This window comes from Alosa alosa, chromosome 13 (genome assembly GCF_017589495.1).
Source record: "Alosa alosa isolate M-15738 ecotype Scorff River chromosome 13, AALO_Geno_1.1, whole genome shotgun sequence".
Lineage (NCBI taxonomy): Eukaryota > Metazoa > Chordata > Actinopteri > Clupeiformes > Clupeidae > Alosa > Alosa alosa.
In genome coordinates, this window is record NC_063201.1 from 33,713,953 (window position 1) to 33,733,308 (window position 19,356).

A 19,356-nucleotide genomic window follows, 5' to 3' on the forward strand; every position below is an offset into this window, starting at 1 on the left:
TAAAGCCTGCGCTAACAGTAATCCTCCTGCCCCTGATAGGCCTACCACAGCTGTGGATAGTGTAATGTTCAAGTAATAACACAATCCAATGTGTGTCTCAATTGTCCCCCGCTGACCACCTCACACATTTCTCTAGATTTTGCAACGAACTTACATGACACAATGCCATACAATATGCCAGTTTTAGACACAGAATAATGTTTGTAATGATACCAGGTAGGCCTACGTTTAACAGTAACAAGTATAATGAGCTATTCATTGTCGAAGGTGCATGGTGAAGTGAAATTTTTACTCTGGAAAACAAACGTTTGCCGATATCATCGCCGATCATCAGAATATTGCAACAGATTCTGTGTTCTGGACTGTAGGTAACTTGTTAAGCCAGTGGTTCTCAAACTTTTATTTCATTCCCCAATTTGATCAAGGGGCATGACTGATGATAGTGGAGATGACGTGTTATCCCGAGGCTTTTGCAAGTCAGCATCTTCGACGGTAGTCTATTAAAAATATAAGTTTTCGATGTCCCAAACGGAGAGCCATACTTTATTGTTTTTTGAACGATCTCTATGCTACTCACAAAAATGTAGGCATGGGGACATGATGAAGTAGGCTATCCAACTGTCGTGTGTTAAATTATTGTGATTACGAGCCAGTGGTTTTCAAACATTATGCGTGACTCGGACATCTAACTAAATGCAACAGGCTCATATCGTCCTCGCATTCGCAAAATGAGGACCAGTGTTTTGTCAAATTGCAAATAGCTATTCGTTTTAACGATTTTTTTTATGACAGCCTATACAAAAAGCACTTCATACTATCTTAATCTTGGAATATGGGGAGGGAAGTGGCGAGTCTGCAGTCAGCAAAATATGAATGTAATTCTGCGGCATAAAGCAGATGTATTTGTTTATTTTACAGAAAAATAAAAATGACATGTCAAGCAGTCAATTGACTACATTGCAGTCAAGAAGTAGGGGCAAATTAAGACACTGTTTTGATTTGCGTAGTTTTGCGTTATTCCCCCAACACTGACAATAACATAGACAGCAAATTAAGATATTTTTTCGTTTTGTGGAGCGGCACGGTAGGCTATCAAAAGCAGATTTCGATTTTTTCGCTACCACCGTGTAGTCAAGCCTTAAGCCATACCCAAGTAGCCTTAATCGAGGTAATGTTTAATTACGATTTATTTTGTTATTGAATTAGTAGGCTGGGATTCCTCTCGTAACAATTACGTTTTAAAGGTAGCCTAGCCTCCTGCTTTTTCAGAAGGGGCGGCAGTCAGGCTACTGACAGAGCGACGCACAGTGGCTGAAAGTGGTACTAAAGCTTCACGCAGCTTCACGCCTCGTAATGCGCGACTGAAGTGGCCATTTGAAAACAATGCCCACTGTAATATAGTCAGTTAAAGTTAGTAAATGTCAGAGAAATAACATCCAAAAAATCTTGAACATATAAACATTAAATCATTGGGACCCCTGAAAAAAAAAAGAACTGATTCAGTGGAATCTATGAAAAAAGAACACATTTCTGTATGCTGAACCATTCTTTATAAAAATATTCTGTACTGTGATTAAGATGCATGCACACAAGCACACGCATTAACACACATGAACACACACATTAAAACACACACATAAACACAAATATGTTCACGCACGCATGCACAAACACACCCGCACGAATGCACAAACACACCCACATGCACGCACACACACACACACACACACACACACACACACACACACACACAGACAAACGCATAAAAACACACACATGCAGGCAAGCAGGCACACGCACACTACGGCTGGACGATAAAACAATAACATATCGCGATAGACATGTAATCAATATCAATAAAAATATATTCGATAGAACGTTCGATAATAGCAACACACACCTCCTGCCTTAGGTTGATACATAAATAAATAGGCTAAATAATAATTTCATATCTCTTGCATTGTAGAGCTACGTGCAACTCTACCAGAGTATAGAAGAAGGCCTACCTTAACACAGACTCTCCTTGAGTCCTTGTCCCGTGCACACTCTCACTCTTTCACTCACACATTTTTGCGAAGAGAATATGCAGGACTGAGCAGCGGTCATATTTTGTACTGGTTTGCGGTACATCAAGTTTGTATGACGTGACTTTCTACCTGCGTGCAATTATTCAGTGCTGCGCCGTGTGAGAAGGGGAGTGGCTGCAGCGGCTAAAGCCAATGTGTGCTTCTTTTAACAATATCTGTTGGGGTCAGATGACGTCTGTGTTGTGCACCTGTGGTTACTCACGGTAATTGGGTCACATGGTGTTAGTGGCGGCAAGAATCATAATATCACCTGCTCACTTGCTGCTCAAGTGTTTTGTGAATGAACAGAGAGGGGGTGATGGGGGGAAGCCTTACGTTTTGCTGACTGCATTTGATATATTAAGCTGTTGAATGGAATTATTGCTGTTGTGGACTACATGAAACTTGTGGATTTTACTTCTGGATTTATTGACGTTTATGAATTGATTGACATTGAACTGTGTTTGATATTCTCAAGATGCCGATTTTACTACAATAAAGGAACTTAACTTTCTTGGAAGCCATACTGGAAATTATTGGACAGCGCGTCGGGCAAGTTAGTCTCCCCTACTCAGCCTCTCGGCAACCAAAGCTTTGAGTCGCCCACAATATCTTTTGCATTTCTTATTCAAACAATGTCAAAGATGGCACTGCACTCACTTGTATCTTAGGAAGACACCTAGCGTGCTGTATTTTGCACACTGGCGCATGTCGTAAAACACGATTTCCACCCGCGCAAAGTTTAATTCGGTATTTTGCACGTTTATTTTTGAAACAATGTGCCCAGGGGTTTGGCAATTAACAACCTAGGGAATGGCCTGGCACATTGTCTAAAAATCGCTATTGTACACCTGGTCAGAAGTCTATGGCGAGTTGTTTATGTTATTTTAAAAGCGCATTGTCAACAGTCATATTGGCAGGTGCACCCACCATCCTTCTATCATTCATGAACACACACCAGCGCACATCCATGCAAAACATTACAAATTGCACAATTACAATGGGAAACATAATTAGAACTAGATGTACCGCAGAGCGGTACAAAATATGACCGCCGCCCAGTCCAGCAAATTTTTTCCACAAAAATAAATCACGCTGAAAGGCCTATATGATTCTAACTGTCTCACTAAATTGCATTATCCACACTCAATTGTCACTGGTATCTGCTAGACAACAAGTACCAAAACATGATTAGTTCATAGATTTCACATGTAAAATTCATTTTATACAACCCCACCCCCATCTAGGTCAAAAATTGGTCATCCTAGGCCCTACGGTTCTCAAGATATTCACAGAAAACTGTGCCTGCCCTACCCTCCTTTCGGGTGGTCCAGTCCAGCGGGGGGGCTACAGATCAAAAACGATGGTTCCATGCTATCCATGTGGGGTTACATGCCCACCTAGTTTTGTGTACCCCGGTCTTTCAGTGTCCCAGGAATCCTTGTTGGTGTACGGTCACTAAATGTACACATAAATTATCTTATTGTAAGGCCCCCCATGAACGAAAGTTCACAAAACTTGGCATGCATTCGGAAGGTGTCATAAGGATCCTACACTTTCTGTAGTTTTTGCTTTTTGCTTTTTAATTTTTAACTAGGTGGCGCTATACATGAAATGAGTGGTTATGGAATGGGTTGATATGGCCCCTTGAGATCAACATACAAAAAAACTATGGTCCTCCTAAACCCTACGGTTCTCGAGATATTCACAGAAAACTGTGTCTGCCCTACCCTCCTTTCGGGGGGTCCAGTCCAGCCAGGGGGCTACAGATCAAAACGAAAAACGATGGTTCCATGCTATCCATGTGGGGTATATGCCCACCAAGTTTCCTGTACCCCGGTCTTTCAGTGTCCCGGGAATCCTTGACGGAAATTTGGACATGCAAAAAAAAAAAAAAAAAAACAAATCTGACTAAACTTATATATGATGGCTTCACTGCGCGGCGGTCATAATACAGATATTACTAAATACTGTACATCTCATGATGAGTAGTTATTCACCATCATTTGCAAATTGGTAATGACGGTTAAAAGTGATTAGGGGAGAGGCGAGAGACATGTATGGAGCACAGCTGAAGACGCACCGTCACGAGATGTAAGCAACTCCTCTGCAGGATAAATGTTGTTTTGTTCAGTCATTTGAGCAATATTTGGGTAAGTGTTGCTTTGTTCAGCCCGTTTTCGATGGTAACCCATTGTCAGTCAATAGTGAAAGTAACTGCATATAACGGTCTTGTCGTTGACTGACACCTTCGTGAAGTTAGTTTCACTTTGCCAATGAGTTCAAATAATAGACGAGTGCAAATGTGTGAAGGCTATGCTAGGTTTGAGTAAACCATGGTTTAGTGGAATGACTACTCCATACGGTCTCGCAAGCAGCCTCCTTCAAATGCGCCGTTGAATGCCAAAATACCGATGCATTTATTTGACATATCGCGCTTTGCGCCGTTAAAGGGAATGACAGATGTTATTCTCATTGGTTTAAATGATGTTATGCCCCAAACAGACCCATATGACTGATTAAAAAACCTAGGAACACCTTGTTGCGCCATGCGCTCGACGTTTGATAACAAAACCCCTCCCAATGTGGACTGGACATCCTACTAAATTTGAATAAACTTTTGACGAGTGACGATCCACTTTAGAATGTCATGATAGGGCCCAGCAAGTTTGAAATCAGTCAGATGAACGGTTCGAGACATATGCAAATAACAAACACACACATTCACACACAGACAGACGTTCCTTTCATTAATAGATAGATTATGATATTATGCATGATCAACCTAATAAACCTTTCTGTCAGTTACCATGGGCTCTTCTTAGTTACCTTAACAGGGTTTAGATTGGTGCTCATAATGATCTTATGGAGGGGGCCAGCTAGTTTTGGAGGTAGCTTGGGCTCCTTCTCTAAACCTTGTGGTTTGGTGTAATAATCCAGTCTTGCACGAGAAAAGAAGTTATTGATGACCGTGACACAGTCATGTTGTCCTACAAGGGATGACAGAACAAAAATAAAGAAAGTGAGGAGTAAGAGATGTTCAACAGCTAGATTATTTGTTCAAAATGAGCTAGAAATAGCAACAGAATTATGGAGTAAAACTTGTTCCACTTCAAACTAAATCTGAACATTTTGAGCAACTAGTGCAGTGCCCGTTCAAACATAGAAAACCCGTAGCCCAATTACATGCCCACAGGTAGATCGAAATGACATAAGCCTAACAGCTGTTTTGAATTAAGGCTATGTTTAATGTTACGATTATTGAATAACTTCCTGATACTGAAGGTAAACCATTTTGTGGAATGATGCATCATCGTTTGAGAAATTTGCAACAATGTAACTCAATCTCTGATAGTCTATAAGTGACATCACGCTGTCTGCCACTCATTGTCTGTAGCTGATCAACATGACATTCTAAAGCAGGGGTCTTCAACCTTTTTCCACCCAAGGACCCCTTGGCTGAGAGACACTGAGCACGGACCCCTGCCAAAAATGTAGTCATCACTACTCAAATTCTGATTTGAACACAACATGTGCGGTTCTCTAAACACATGCCATTGTTTACACTTTAGTTGAGGGGCCACAAACATGATGAACTCATGAGTAATAAACCTGACATTCATGTAATCATGATGATCATGCTTAAGAAATCATAAATCATAATGATGGACCCACCGTACCTAATGCTTTAGTTGATGTGTTGTTCATGCATGAGGTCATTAATGAGAGACTATGAAGTCATGTAAATTCCTGATGATTCATAAGATATAAATGAATGAAGTAAGGCATAAATCATGAATTAATTCATGCATGAATTCATGATAATTAATGTACCCTTATCGTAAAGTCTTACCCATAATATTTTGAAATTGAACTCATTTGCTCGGATTGGTAATTATCCTCACTGAAAATGTCCCTCTTTGTACTTTGCACAGTTGAACAGACGTGAAAAATATTTACTGTATTTAACTACTCCAACATCCTAATCACTACAATACACACAGTCAGAGACTTTCTAATGAGACACAGCACTCAAAGAATCCACCATAGAAATGCATGGGTTAGTTTGTAACACCAATATGGCAGTGGTCTCTACACATATCCCACCCCTTCTTGTATGCCTCCACATTCACTTGAATAGGAAAATAGCTGTCTGATAACTGCCCAGTGTGGGTCGCCGAGTGGGGTACTTGTCTAAAAGGACAGCATCATCTGTGGCAGACAAAGAGGAGGTTAGGGACACTGTTTTGGAGATCTCCAAAAAGATTTACTGTCTACTGTTGCACTTCCTCAATTACCAGATGTTGTGTCTCAGTCGACTGAAATTTAATTTCCCATCCTTAAACTGTAAGAACTGAATGTGGAAGTGCATGGAGTGAATTTTTCAGTGAGGATAATTTAATCAGAGCAAATGAGTTCAATTTAAAAATATTATATTCAATTTCAAGTTGACTGGAATTCAGTTCCAAATAAATTAATTACATTTCAAAATAAAGTATTCAAATTTGTTTTTTCAATACAATTGCTCAAATTCAGCAATTCAAATGAATATTTTGTACTTTCAGATTCAGTTTGAAGTGGAGCAAATTTTATTCCACACAGAAGAAGAAGAAATAACCACTTTGACATAAAACACAAAAACACTCTGTATTGCCTGCTTGCTGTCCTGCAAGCCAAACAGTGCAGTTCCTTGTGAAGGCCCTGGGATTATTTTCCCTTTCTGGCCAAAAATGGCTTTTTAGAAAGTAAAGGTTGCTGCCCCTTGTCCTTAACTGATTAAAGTCCTCTTATTTATATCTACCTAAAGATCAAGTGATCAATTCAACTTCCATACCAACAAAAGCAGCCATTTGCGCTGCTGTCCTCCCCACAGAATTCACCACATCTGTCTCAGCCCCAGCATCCAGCATCATCCAGGTGATATCGGTTTTACCTGCATTAAAGCATGAGTCATAAATAGTTAATTAAAGCATACTATGGCAGAGTTGTACATGGTTATTATGCAGGCTATAGTTTCAGATAAGAATTTAGATAGTCATTTATGAGAATGATGCGCACACACACACACACAGGCAATCATCAAATATTGAACTAAAGGTATCTGGTAATTTGTACACTTAACTGATACCACTCTAGTCATTTATGAAATCTGTAAGGAAAACAAAACTTGTAGCCGATAGTTTCAGAACCATATCCGAGCTATAAATAGAGTGTGAGCACACTTTTTCAGAAGTGGTAAAGCGAGCGTTCCTACCGATATTATCATGTTAATAGCTAATGCTAATTTGCCCCTAGAAGGGCTTTTATGAGTGTATGGTGTCCCTGTCAAGGTTGCCAAGTCGCGGACACCTCAACAGGCACAGGCAAGGAGGCATCGGGCAGGGCAGGGGGGTTTGGGGGCTTAGTTGATTGGTTGTCACCGGGATGCAGAGTTAGAGTTCAGTAATAGCCTGGCTAGCGCCACCACTTCTCAATGAGACGTGGTCTGGGAACCAAACGTTAATTTTCTCGTATTTGAAAAAAATGCCCAGATCCGTTTATTGGGTGCCACGGATGTCTATCAAATGCGTCTGTGCATAGCTCATCATAGTCTTGCTTTCCCCCCCTTCTGTGATTGGTTCCCTATCTCAGGCGAAAATTTGCTCCATGGTCTCCAGGCTGCCTTAGCAGCGTGAATCAAATCGTGCGCAAGGCAGCATGGGAACACCCATAGTTCAGTAAGGTGACAGCCGCAGGAAAGAAGCTTCCTCTGAACCTCGTGGTTCGGGTGCGGAGAGACCTGTAACGCCTCCCAGAGGGTAGTGGGGAGAACAGTCTGTGGTTGGGGTGAGAACAGTCTTTGATGATGCTGCACGCCTTACGCATTAACAAATTAACATTACGAATTAACAAAGCAGCGTTCATTTTATGACACATGCTATAATTAAGGGGAGTAGGCTACAGCAGCCCCTCCTCCAGTGGCACGGCTCTGACAAACTCTCATGTGTGCAGGGGAAATGTGTAGTAGGCTAATAATAATTAATTTTACTGTAAGGTAATTAGTGTTGCACGGTGTATCGATACTAGAAAGGTATCACGATGCCTTCTCGCAAAAAAACAATACCATTTGACGTTTTTAGAATCGATACTTTATTAAAATAATAACGTTCTGTGTTTGTGTGGACTGCTCCCACTCTCCAGGCTCCTTGCACGCATCTAGGCAAATGGGCGTGTCAAGCAGGCAGCTCTGAGCGAGTAAATGTGCAGCCAACGTCAACATAGTTCTTTCCGACAGTCCTCGGCTTATGGATAAAACAAAAGGTGAAGTGAATCGCGGATAGTGAAGGCAAGCCATCAGGTACACAGAGGCCCGTTTGTCATTCAAAAGCAGTAGGCTACGCATAGAACTTGGCTAAGCAACTCGCAGACCCAACACCCAATATCCCAACATTTTTAAAGCGTTCAAAAAACAACAGGTTAACAAATAGGCAAATAGAAAACACCACTACATGATTAGTGCCAAGTTAATCTCTTCAGTTTTAGTCTAGCCTAACTGAAACGAGTATGGTTTTCTGGGATAAAGCGAACGTTCCTTCATCAATGAATTTTAACGAGACATAACGACTGATCAGTGTGCTAACGTGATGAAAGCGCAATGTTTACGCTAGTATAACATTACCATAACTTGCAAACGATCTGTTTAACCCTTAGAACCCTAAGCTGTTTTTAGGGCATTTTCACTACCTTTATTCATAAGGATTTATTCTGGTCATTGTAAGTGCCACACACACATATTATATATTGTTTTTTTCAGCAGAGTCTAGGCTATACAGATATATGCCATCATTTCATGTATTAGTACTAGCATTGATTTTATTTTGATTTTTAAAGAATTAAAACATAAAAAGCTTATTATAAAAATTCTTATATTTCGAAATGTATCTCACCACAGCAAGCTCATAGCTCTACATGCATTTCATGTGTGTGTAGGGCAGACTGTCCTGAAACAGGCAATATAATTGCCATGTTGGAGGGATACTCTGGGGCTGAGCAATTTACTGAAATATGTGGTGTGTGATTTACAGAAATAAATGCCATTTTTTTATTTAGTGATTTAAATGACCTTTCTGCGCTCCATATCTGTGACACAAACTGATCTGACCTGATTTGACCCGAGGTTGCGTGTTAGCCAGCGTGTCTATGGTGTATGCACTCATAATGATTCTCAACTTTTTACTGGATTGCCATGAACAAAGTAAAGGCAAAAAAGCTGTTTCTTTGTTAAACAAATTGGGATGCAATGTGAGCCTTGAATTGGATGCCATGCAGGAATTTGCTAGGATCTCAAAACCGGATTATGAACATATTTTGCTATAGAGAAACACACGATAGCGTTGGATTATGCTTTGCCACAAAAACAGACAAAAACGTGGGGTAAGTCCAGCAATATGAAGTTATTATTTTGCTGTCACTTCGTTTGTTTTATAACCCAGAAGGATGTACTTGGTATCAAATGATAGCTCTGAGTCTCCTCTTTCATCTGACATGCGTGCCATATCTATCCGATCACGGGTCCGCGAGTAATTCAAACGAGAGTAATGGGTGTGCAGCGTTGGTTTGTGTTATTATTGCGTTATTATTTTGCAGTCACTTCGTCTGTTTTTATAAGCCAGAAGGATCGATATACATGGTACCAATTGATAGCCCTGTGTCTCCTCTTTCATCTGATATGCTTGCCATATCTATCCGATCACGGGTCCGCGAGTAATTCAAACGAGAGTAATGGGTGTGCAGCGTTGGTTTGTGTTATTATTGCGTTATTATTTTGCAGTCACTTCGTCTGTTTTTATAAGCCAGAAGGATCGATATACATGGTACCAATTGATAGCCCTGTGTCTCCTCTTTCATCTGATATGCTTGCCATATCTATGCGATCACGGGTTCGCGAGTAATTCAAACAAGAGTAATGGGTGCACAGGTGAACGCAGAGAAGTATAGACTGTAAATATGTTGCAATTTGATTTAATTTCATTATTTTTTTTTATTTGTATACTTGATCGTACAGACAAGTGTGTAGTCTCTTTGGAAAGCCCCACTTCTGCTCTGTCATGCAATAAAGGTTTCATCTCGCTGCGATGAACAGATCCGGAGCAATTTAACAGAGAAGAAAGGGTGTGTTTTTTGACGCACTTTGCGTCAATCGGGTTCTAAGGGTTAATATTCGGTTTGTAGACTACTACTGGTAATGTTTGTCATGGCATCTAGACTGCAATTTGTTCAATAATTATTGCCCAGATGTAGGATAGCTACCCGAAATGCGCTAATTTTTTTTTTTTTTTTTTTTTTTTTTTTTGCAAACATCATTGACATTACAGAAAATGCAACACTACGACATGCACATGAATACTACATACGACAAACAGACGTACATTACATAAACACATACTGTAACTTAACAAGACATCACATTGACTTGGCTTCCACAAACATAACACAACATAATATTAATAACAGAAAGGCTAAGGATGATTTGCGTCCAGGATGCGGATGGTAGCTCTAAGAGTGTGAATGAGGTGGTGTTGGGATGGGGGTGGGGATGGGGGGTGAGGGGTAGTGAGTATGTGAGGATGTATGTGTGTGTGTGTGCGCATATGTATAAGGCTGGTTTGCTGTTGGGCCAGGAGGAGAGAAGCTGGAACATAGAGAGGGAGAGAGGGAGGGTTTCAGAGGAGAGGAGTTGTAATTATTCTATTAATGATAAGTATAATAATAGGAATAACTGATTGCCTGGTTGATTGCCTGACTGATTGCCAACCTGGGCACCCATTAATGGCCACAGTTCCACCCAGCCCCTGCAGTTATACTGCGACGAGCTGACAGAGGGGAGGACCTGCGTGCCACCCATCGCCTCAGGCCCCCAGCATATGCACACATCCCCCACTACCACGACCAACCACACCTCGCCCCCAGACCTTCACCCAACACGCCACTCTTGACCTAAATATGTACAGTATGTGAATGGCTAGGTTGAGGGGTCTATCTAGAATGTAGCATTAAAAGAAGTGGGCATGCATGGTGAATATCTGTCAGGATTTCCCCATGCACACCACACTTACCCTGTGTAAGATGTATGCCTCAACAATGTGTGCATTAAAATAAGTGAGGCATGCAGATAGACACCTGATGAGGCATCTGATGAGGCATCTGATGAGGCATGAGGCGAAATGCGCTAATTAAAGCCCACAGCATATAATACCACTGAAGCGTGTTGAGTCCTAATAATAATAACGGCTTATTGTTACGTGGTAGCAAATAATGTTATCAAAGAAATAGACATAATGTACACAGATATATTGTAACAGGTAATGGTGTAGGCCTATCTGACGAAGAAGGTTGGAATGTCGTACTTGTACACACTTGTGGGAGCAAAGAAAACTATCTTCACCTTTTCCCCTTTGCAACTGTCAAAGAAATCTCATAAACACGGGAAGGCCTAGGATAGCCTAAAGATTAGGCCCCTCTGCATAGTATTCAGTGATTTGCATGCAGTAATTTCAACACTGACCTTGATCTAGCCTATTTTGGTTATTTTAAGGTACTTTATTGCCAAAACACAACACAATGTAATTGAACTATAACAAACAATAAAGGACTTATTCACACACAAATTACTATTTTACTGACTATAAAAAATAATAATTATGTAGGAAGTTTAGAACCCAGAATTAACCTGCACACTACAAAAGTGCACCAAATTCAACACAAATGACTCATTACACATTTGGAGGAGGTCTGCTCATTTCTTTTCCAGATATTTTAGGATTTCGCCGCGGTATCGTTTCAGTATCGAGCATCAAGATATTAATGGCAGGTATCGTATCGAAGTCATAATTTTAGTATTGTGACAACACTAAAGGTAATAATCCCAGATCTCAAAAGCCCTCAAAAACAAAATATCATTAAAATGTGTGTTTGAAGATCACATGGAAGATCTAACGTTCAGTTTCAGTGAGCAAATAGCCATGTTGAGAGAAACTAGAGGAGCGTTCAAATTTGGCAGAGACAGGAGAGAAATTGCGCATAACGGCTTATTATACGGCTCTTCACAATACTAGTAGAACGCTCCATTGACTTGAATGGGATTTCCCAAAGTTCTAGCGGTAAATAAATTAATGTAATTACCGCTGCAAACATATAATTACCGCTGTCAATGGCAACGGGTTTTGTGCTTCTGATACGTCTTTCATATCACTACGCAAGGACTGGAACTTCATTCAAACGTGAAAGCAGACGGTTGATCAGCTGTGTTCTAAAGAATGTTTGATTCAAGTTCAGCAGTCCCTTCAGGGCGGAACAAGACCCCTTCGCTGCGCGTCGGGGTCCGGTTCGCCCTGTCGGGACTTATTTTCCCAGTAATGACCGGCGTTCTATACACGGTGAGTACGGACCCAGACCAGGTCTCCCGGCAGGAGCTGTGCACCTCTCCTGTGGGTATTGTACGCCTCAACTCTCTTTTAGATTTGATCATTCATTTGCTTTTGTCTCTCCAGAAGTGTGTATGGTGACTGTTGTGGCGTAGGAGGTGAACTAATGAGTCTCTCCAGTGAGCCCTTCAGGGTCCTTCCGAGCGCCAGCTCGGCAGATGTTCGGCCCGTCAGAGACCAACTCCCGTGGGACACCAAAGCGGCTGAAGATTTAATCTTTCAAGATGGACACAATGCGATGTGCCTTGCCATCTTTTAAAGGAAACATCTCCACCCATTTGGTGAAATAATCCACCAGGACGAGAAGGAAGGTGTTGCCTTTTTTGCTGCGGGGAAAGGGCCCCATGAGGTCCATCCCCAGCTTTTCCCAAGGGTCCTCCACTGGAGTAGGCTGCATGAGGCCAGCCGGCTTCTGATTTTCAGCCTTGTAGACTTGGCAGATGGTACAGACCTTGACGTGATTCCAAACGTCTTTGCGAATGGATGGCCACCAGGCTACCTCAAGGATCCTCTGGAGTGTTTTCAGCCTGCCCAGATGCCCACTCAGAGAATGATCATGGAAGTAGGCCAGAAAGACAGGCACAAGAGACTTTGGGACGACCAGCTGATATTTGTCCCCCCCTTCCTTCACAGGAGACCGTCGATACAGGAGGCCTTGCAACTTTGTGAAGCCTATCCTGTCCGGCCTACTAAGGGTGTCTGCCTCCTTGGCTAAGTCTGTGACCTCTGATTCCTCTTCTTGTGCCTTCCCTATTTCAGTCAGGGAAGAGGGCAGATCGGAGAAATCGGAGGCATTCGCCAACACACAGACTGCAGCTGAAGAGGGAGGTGTAACAGCTCGGGACAGGGCATCAGGCACGATGTTATGGAGGCCTTTCCTGTACTGGAATTTGAATTTAAACTGTTGGAGTCGCAGGATCCAGCGAGTCAGGCGAGAGGAGGTTTTCGGACAATTGAAGGCCCAGGTCAAGGCAGCATGGTCTGTGTGCATGGTGAACTCCACCCCCTCAAGGTAGTGCCTCCACTTCTCAACAGCCCAGACGACTGCAAGACATTCCTTTTCAGAGGTGGAGTAATTGCACTCTGCACCACGCAACCCCCTGGATGTGTAGGCAATCACCATCTCCCCTTCAGCTGTTCTCTGCACCAGCCCAGCCCCCAAACCCACATCACTGGCATCCGTGTGGACTTCAAACAGCAGGGAGGTGTCAGGCTGCATGAGGATAGGTGCGTCCACCAGTGCCCTCTTCAGCTGATCAAAACTGTGCTGACATTCCTCTGACCAGACCCACTCTACATCCTTCCTCTTCAGCCTATTCAAGGGAGCAGCCAGGTCTGCGAAATGGTCAATAAATTTGTGGTACCACCCCACAAGGCCTAAGAAACGCTGGAGGGTCTTGATGTTAGTGGGCGGTGGATACATGGTCACTGCCAGAGTCTTTTCTGGATCCACCTGCACGCCCTTGTCCGAAACTACGTGGCCCAAGAACTTCAGCTCCTGCCGGAAAAAGGCACACTTCTTAAGATTAAGTGTCAGTCCAGCCTTATGGAGCTTCCCTAGGACGGCGTGCAGCGGCGTCCCGGAGATGTTGTTCAGGCGTAGGCGAAAAGACTATGACATCGTCAATGTACACACAGTACCCCCAGGACCTTCTCCATTAGCCGCTGAAACGTGGCTCCGGCATTCATGAGCCCAAATGGCATACACCTGAACTGGTAGAGGCCCATGGGTGTTATCACGGCCGTCTTGGCCTTACTGTCTGCGGACATGGCGACCTGCCAATAGCCGGATTTCAGGTCAAGGGTGCTGAAGACTGCTGCACCGTGCATAGACTCCAATAGCTCGTGGATCAGAGGCATGGGGTAGGCGTCTGGGTGGGTTTTGGCATTGAGACGCCGAAAATCCACACAAAATCGAATGGAGCCATCTAGCTTCTTGACTAAGACCACCGGAGCACCCCAGGCAGACTGTAATGGCTCAATAATGCCATCCTTGAGCATCTGCTCCACATGGTCAGCGATGATCTGCCGCTTGAAGGGCGACACCCTGTATGAAGATCCGGTGTTCCTCAACTCTGGTCTTGCCCGGTGTCCCAGAGCACACCACTGGCCAGGCCTGGAACAGTTCCCTGACCTCTGGAGGGTGGTCTGGAAAAGCAGGATGCGCCACTCCCAATGACGGAAATGGACCCAAAGAGCCTGGGCAGGGAACGGCTACATATAGGCTGGCATTGGAAAGAGCTTCAGGCTCCTGCCTCAATGTTCCCTCTAGCGGGTGACACAGAAAAGGATGGAAAGTATAGCCCCTGGGTCCCTTCACTCCATAGGTCTGGTCTCCCATATTGATGATGGTGGAGGTTTTACTGAGAAAGTCCAAGCCTAGGATGATAGGGAAAGCCAGGTGGTTGTCAGCCATGATAAACGTTTCCAGAGACCATATCACCTCATGCCAGGTGTACAATATCTGTGTCTTCCCCACAGCACCATAAGTCTTCCCATCGGCCAGGGCAAAGCTTTGGCCATCACTCGGCTTCAGTCGCTCACCGTCGCGAGCCAGCTCCAGCCAGACACTCTGCTGCATGAGTGAGTAGGTGCATCCAGTGTCGAACACAGCATGGCACTGCTTTCCCCTCACTCCAATTGGGACATGGAGGAGCACCACTGGAGGCTTCCGTACCAGCTGCACTACCGTCACCACATCAGCAGGTTTCTTGGCATCCTTAGAAGGCCCCTTGTCCTGGGTCTTCTTTAAGCCCTTCTCCTTGGCCTTTTGCTGGTCCACCTTTCCCCAGTACTCTTTAGATGAGCTGCAGTCTTTCTCCACCAGGGTGCCAATCTGAACCAGCTGGTCCACGTTTGTGACGGTGCCCCGGAGACAGCCAGCTATTCGAGGGTTGCAGTTGTTCAGGATCTTGCGCACCAACTCGGTCTCTGTGATGTCTGGTTTCCACCGCAGACAAAGAGCACGGTAGTCGTAAGCAAAATCCCTCAGACACTGATCTGGCAACTGTACCATGTCCTGTAGCTTTTCTTCTACCTCGGTGAGGTAATCAGGAGGGAGGAAGACATCCTTAAAGGCATTCTTAAACTCAGGCCAGTTGTGCACATTGTTTTTCGCCACCATCCACCAGCTATGTGCTGGCCCTTTAAGCGTGTTGGACAAGGCGCCCATCAGCTCTGCATCAGACAATGGCCGCACTGCAAAAAACGTTTCGCAGCGATCAACAAAATTAAGAACATCGGCCACTTCCCTGGACCCACTAAAAGAAGGAAACTCCATCTGTATAGCCGGCCTGGAATAAACCACAGCAGGTCTGAGGGTGGGTTGGCTACCTGAAGTGTAAAAGGCTGTGTAGGTGGCTGAGACAGTGCTCCCGTGAATGGCGTCTGAAGATGGGCACCTACCCCACCATGAACTGGTTGGCTTGGAATGAGCTCTTGAACATGAGGAGTAGAGGGCTGCACAGCACTGTCAGAACTAGCTGCCATGTCAGGAGTGGTCATGTTGGTGAGAAGAGGAGTGATGCCACTGATAGACGGGGTCATAACAGGCCCTGCCGTGCTAAGAGAAGCATGTGTTTGTGTGAGGGCACTGGAGGAACTAGGTGCCAATGGAACACCATAGGAAACTTGAGCAGGAGTGGAGCGGCTATGAGGTGGAAGAATAGTAGCTCCCGTGCGTGGATAAGGCCTCGGGAGAGCAACAAGGCTGGCGCGCTTCAGCCGTTCAATTTCTGCTTTCCATTTTTCATCACGCCTTTGTAAGCACTCCACTAATTTTTCCTCAAACTGTTTCAGTGTTGCTATCATGCATTGCTCAAGCGCCTCAACACTTCGGTCCACATAACTCCTTATACCTGCTTCTCTGTTCAAGGCACTATTAACAGAATATCTAAACAATCACAAGTAGGGCAGTTCATCACAGTCCATCCATTGCAACTGGACTGCTGAAAGGTACACCTGTAGGCTACATTGTATTTGGGAAAAGCAGAAGGTATAATGTATTTATTTATTTATTATTAAACAAAACAATCCCTAGCAGTTCCATGCAGTTTTCAACAGCTATCAAGAAGAGAGGTCATGTCATGGATTTTTGTGAATGTTTCTTCTTCTACATATGCATAAGTTTAGTCATCTAGTTCATATGATATTCAGCTTTATTGTCAATGCACAAATTAAATACCAGTAGTCTAAAACAAAATGCCGTTTCACCCAGTGGTGCAAATAACTGACATGTCCAAAAGGGCCTTCAAGAAATGCGTTGCTAGACTGTTCATACACATTTTAATGGGCCAAGTTGAAGAGCTACTGTCCGTTATTGTTTGTGCAAATAATATGCTGATTCATGTTCCCTTGCATTTTGCAACTATGAGGTCCATGGTTAGGCATAAAAAAAAAAAAAAATTGGTTCCGGTTTCCGACCGACCCTGTCAATTTATGTGCGACCCAAATTTATTTTATGAGCTTGGGGAAGAAATAATACTAAATACATTAAATAAATCCACAAATAAAAGGCAAACTATAATTACATTAATTACCCCTTGCGTTATGTATAGGGATGAGCGTATTCTCTCTTTTACAAAGTAGCCTATGCACAGCTGTTCACGAAGACTATTGTTTTCGTCACTTACCAAGGCACTCGCAATTTTGTCCAAACACCGCAACTTTTTCGCAAATTTGACCAATCGTAGTTTCACCGGGAAATTTCACCTACCACAAAGGTCCCTCGCGCAGACTATTGAGCCAGATGGCACACTTACTTCTGCACCTTCTGCATATGACACCAAAGACTGCCCTAATGTGTTTGTTCCTCTACAGTTTTGATGACAATAAATAGAAGGCTAACGTTAATGATCTGCTTACTTGCATCTCTCAACCTGGTGTTGCTAACCTACCTAGGCTATGAAAGTAAGTTAATTAAGGCCTACTTGGTTTACTGACATTTGAGTAGGCTATGCAACCCATTGGCAAACGTTTACCTGGATATGTCCTTTTAGCTTATGTCATGTTTGCTAACTTGTGGGCTTAGTTTGAGTAGTGCTACCAAAATCATAGAAATTAATAAAATTGCAAGACATTTACCTCTTCTATGATCCAAGAATGATTTCACGTTGTTCACAAGTTGTTTTTTTTAACATTTATTTTAACTAATGACATAGAAGACATTCCCAATTGCATCCACATATCGTAATGCACTATGCAAATAGTGATTTACACTCGTAGCCGAACACAGTGAGACGCAATCCTTCCAATCCACTCAAAAATGTAATTAGGCTACTCTCACGTCCTTAAAGGGGCAGGCAGTCAATTAGACGTACACCACCAATGTAATGACATTAAACAGAAGTGTAGTCAAATAGTTTAAATCAATATGAAATTACTAAATACTTACTTGGCTATTAGTAATTATGCAGGCCACAAACTATGAATTATTAAAAAGATATGAACTTAATATGAATTACAAAATATATGAATGTATAGAAACATATGACATGATGCCATCTCTTTAGGTGACTGTCTTTTTTTGGACAGTTCTACGAAAGGTTATACCGCTTTGTGAATTACCTCAGTCAAAGCATTTTCACAAATAAAGTAGGCCTACTTTGATTTTCTGTAATCCTTACTGTTTACCTTTGATTATCCTTTTTTAATAAGCATCAAGATTATCAGTGTGATTTTGGTCTTACTAACCTTAATTGCCCTAAATTAAAAAAAAAAAAAAAAAAAAAAAAAAAAAAAAATCTCAACTATTTTTGCAATTTTCACTTCCTCACATAATAATTTCACAAGAAACAGCTAAAAACACCGCGAACTTCCATCCAGGCATTTTAGGTCGTAACAGTCTCAAAACCTCATTGAAATCCTGGAGGGACTGATTTTCTACCTATCCCTTACGGGGGCGACTGGGGAATTCCCTACCGACCCATGGCCTCAACTGACAACCAACAGGAACCAAACCTTTTTTTTTTGTATGCCTTAGTCTGGCTTTCGCCAGACCAAGCGCAATCTTTTAAGAAATCGAAAAGGAAATGGCGGCATATCAGGCTGAGTTCACCCAGCCTAGTCCATGGTAGGCGCCCGATAAAAATATTGTTTAATTTTGCGATTGAGATATCCACGCACTGGCGCCCCCCCCCCCTCCCTCCTGCGACATGTTCGCCCCCGGTTTCAGAGCTATTCTAAATGCAAAAATGCATAGAGGGAGTTATGACAAAACCGTGACTGTTAACAAACTATAGGCTATATAAGGTAGGCCCTATGCTAGGCCTATTACACAACATAAATTGTCACTATGCTGGCGAACCAAATAAAATCTCCTTTGGGAACCAATGGCTTACAGTATCAAGCGGACTTAAGCTGCCACCTCTTGGCGAAAAGTTAATAGTTTTGCATATCAGTAATACATTTCACACAGCTGTGTGAATCACGGAAAGCGACACTTCTAAATGGAACCCAACCCACTGTACAGTAGCTCAAGGTCTGTGGCTAAAGCAGCCATAATGAAAGCGTTATCATTGTTTGGATAAGAATGGAATCTAATGTAAATGAATGTCGAAAGCAGAGTGCATCGCAAATAGTAGCAGCCAAAGAGGAATGTTGATAACAGAACAAGTGACGGTGAAAAAATCTTTGGCGGCACACAACTAATGCGTCAGCCTAGGCTACTACTCTTTGGCCGGCTTGTTAGTCCAACCAAGTGTGTGCAGCATGCCTTTATGTAGCCTACTAACGGCGCATCATCATCACGCCCCATTTTAGCGGAAAACACATTAACATTATACCATTGAAAGACAGCTAGTATTCACACGTTGACGTTACATCTAGTT

The 19,356-nt window shown here is 42.9% G+C and overlaps 1 protein-coding gene across 1 annotated transcript in view; it reads right to left on the reverse strand.

The window, feature by feature from the left end:
- ankmy2a (ankyrin repeat and MYND domain containing 2a) overlaps positions 1-19,356 on the reverse strand; it is a 107,344-nt gene that overhangs the window by 46,467 nt on the left and 41,521 nt on the right. Inside the window, exons 4-5 of the mRNA XM_048260735.1 lie at positions 6,901-6,999; positions 4,896-5,056 (exon numbers count right to left, since the gene is read on the reverse strand). Coding sequence (XP_048116692.1) covers positions 4,896-5,056; positions 6,901-6,999 — 260 coding nt within the window. The remainder of the gene's footprint in view (positions 1-4,895; positions 5,057-6,900; positions 7,000-19,356) is intronic.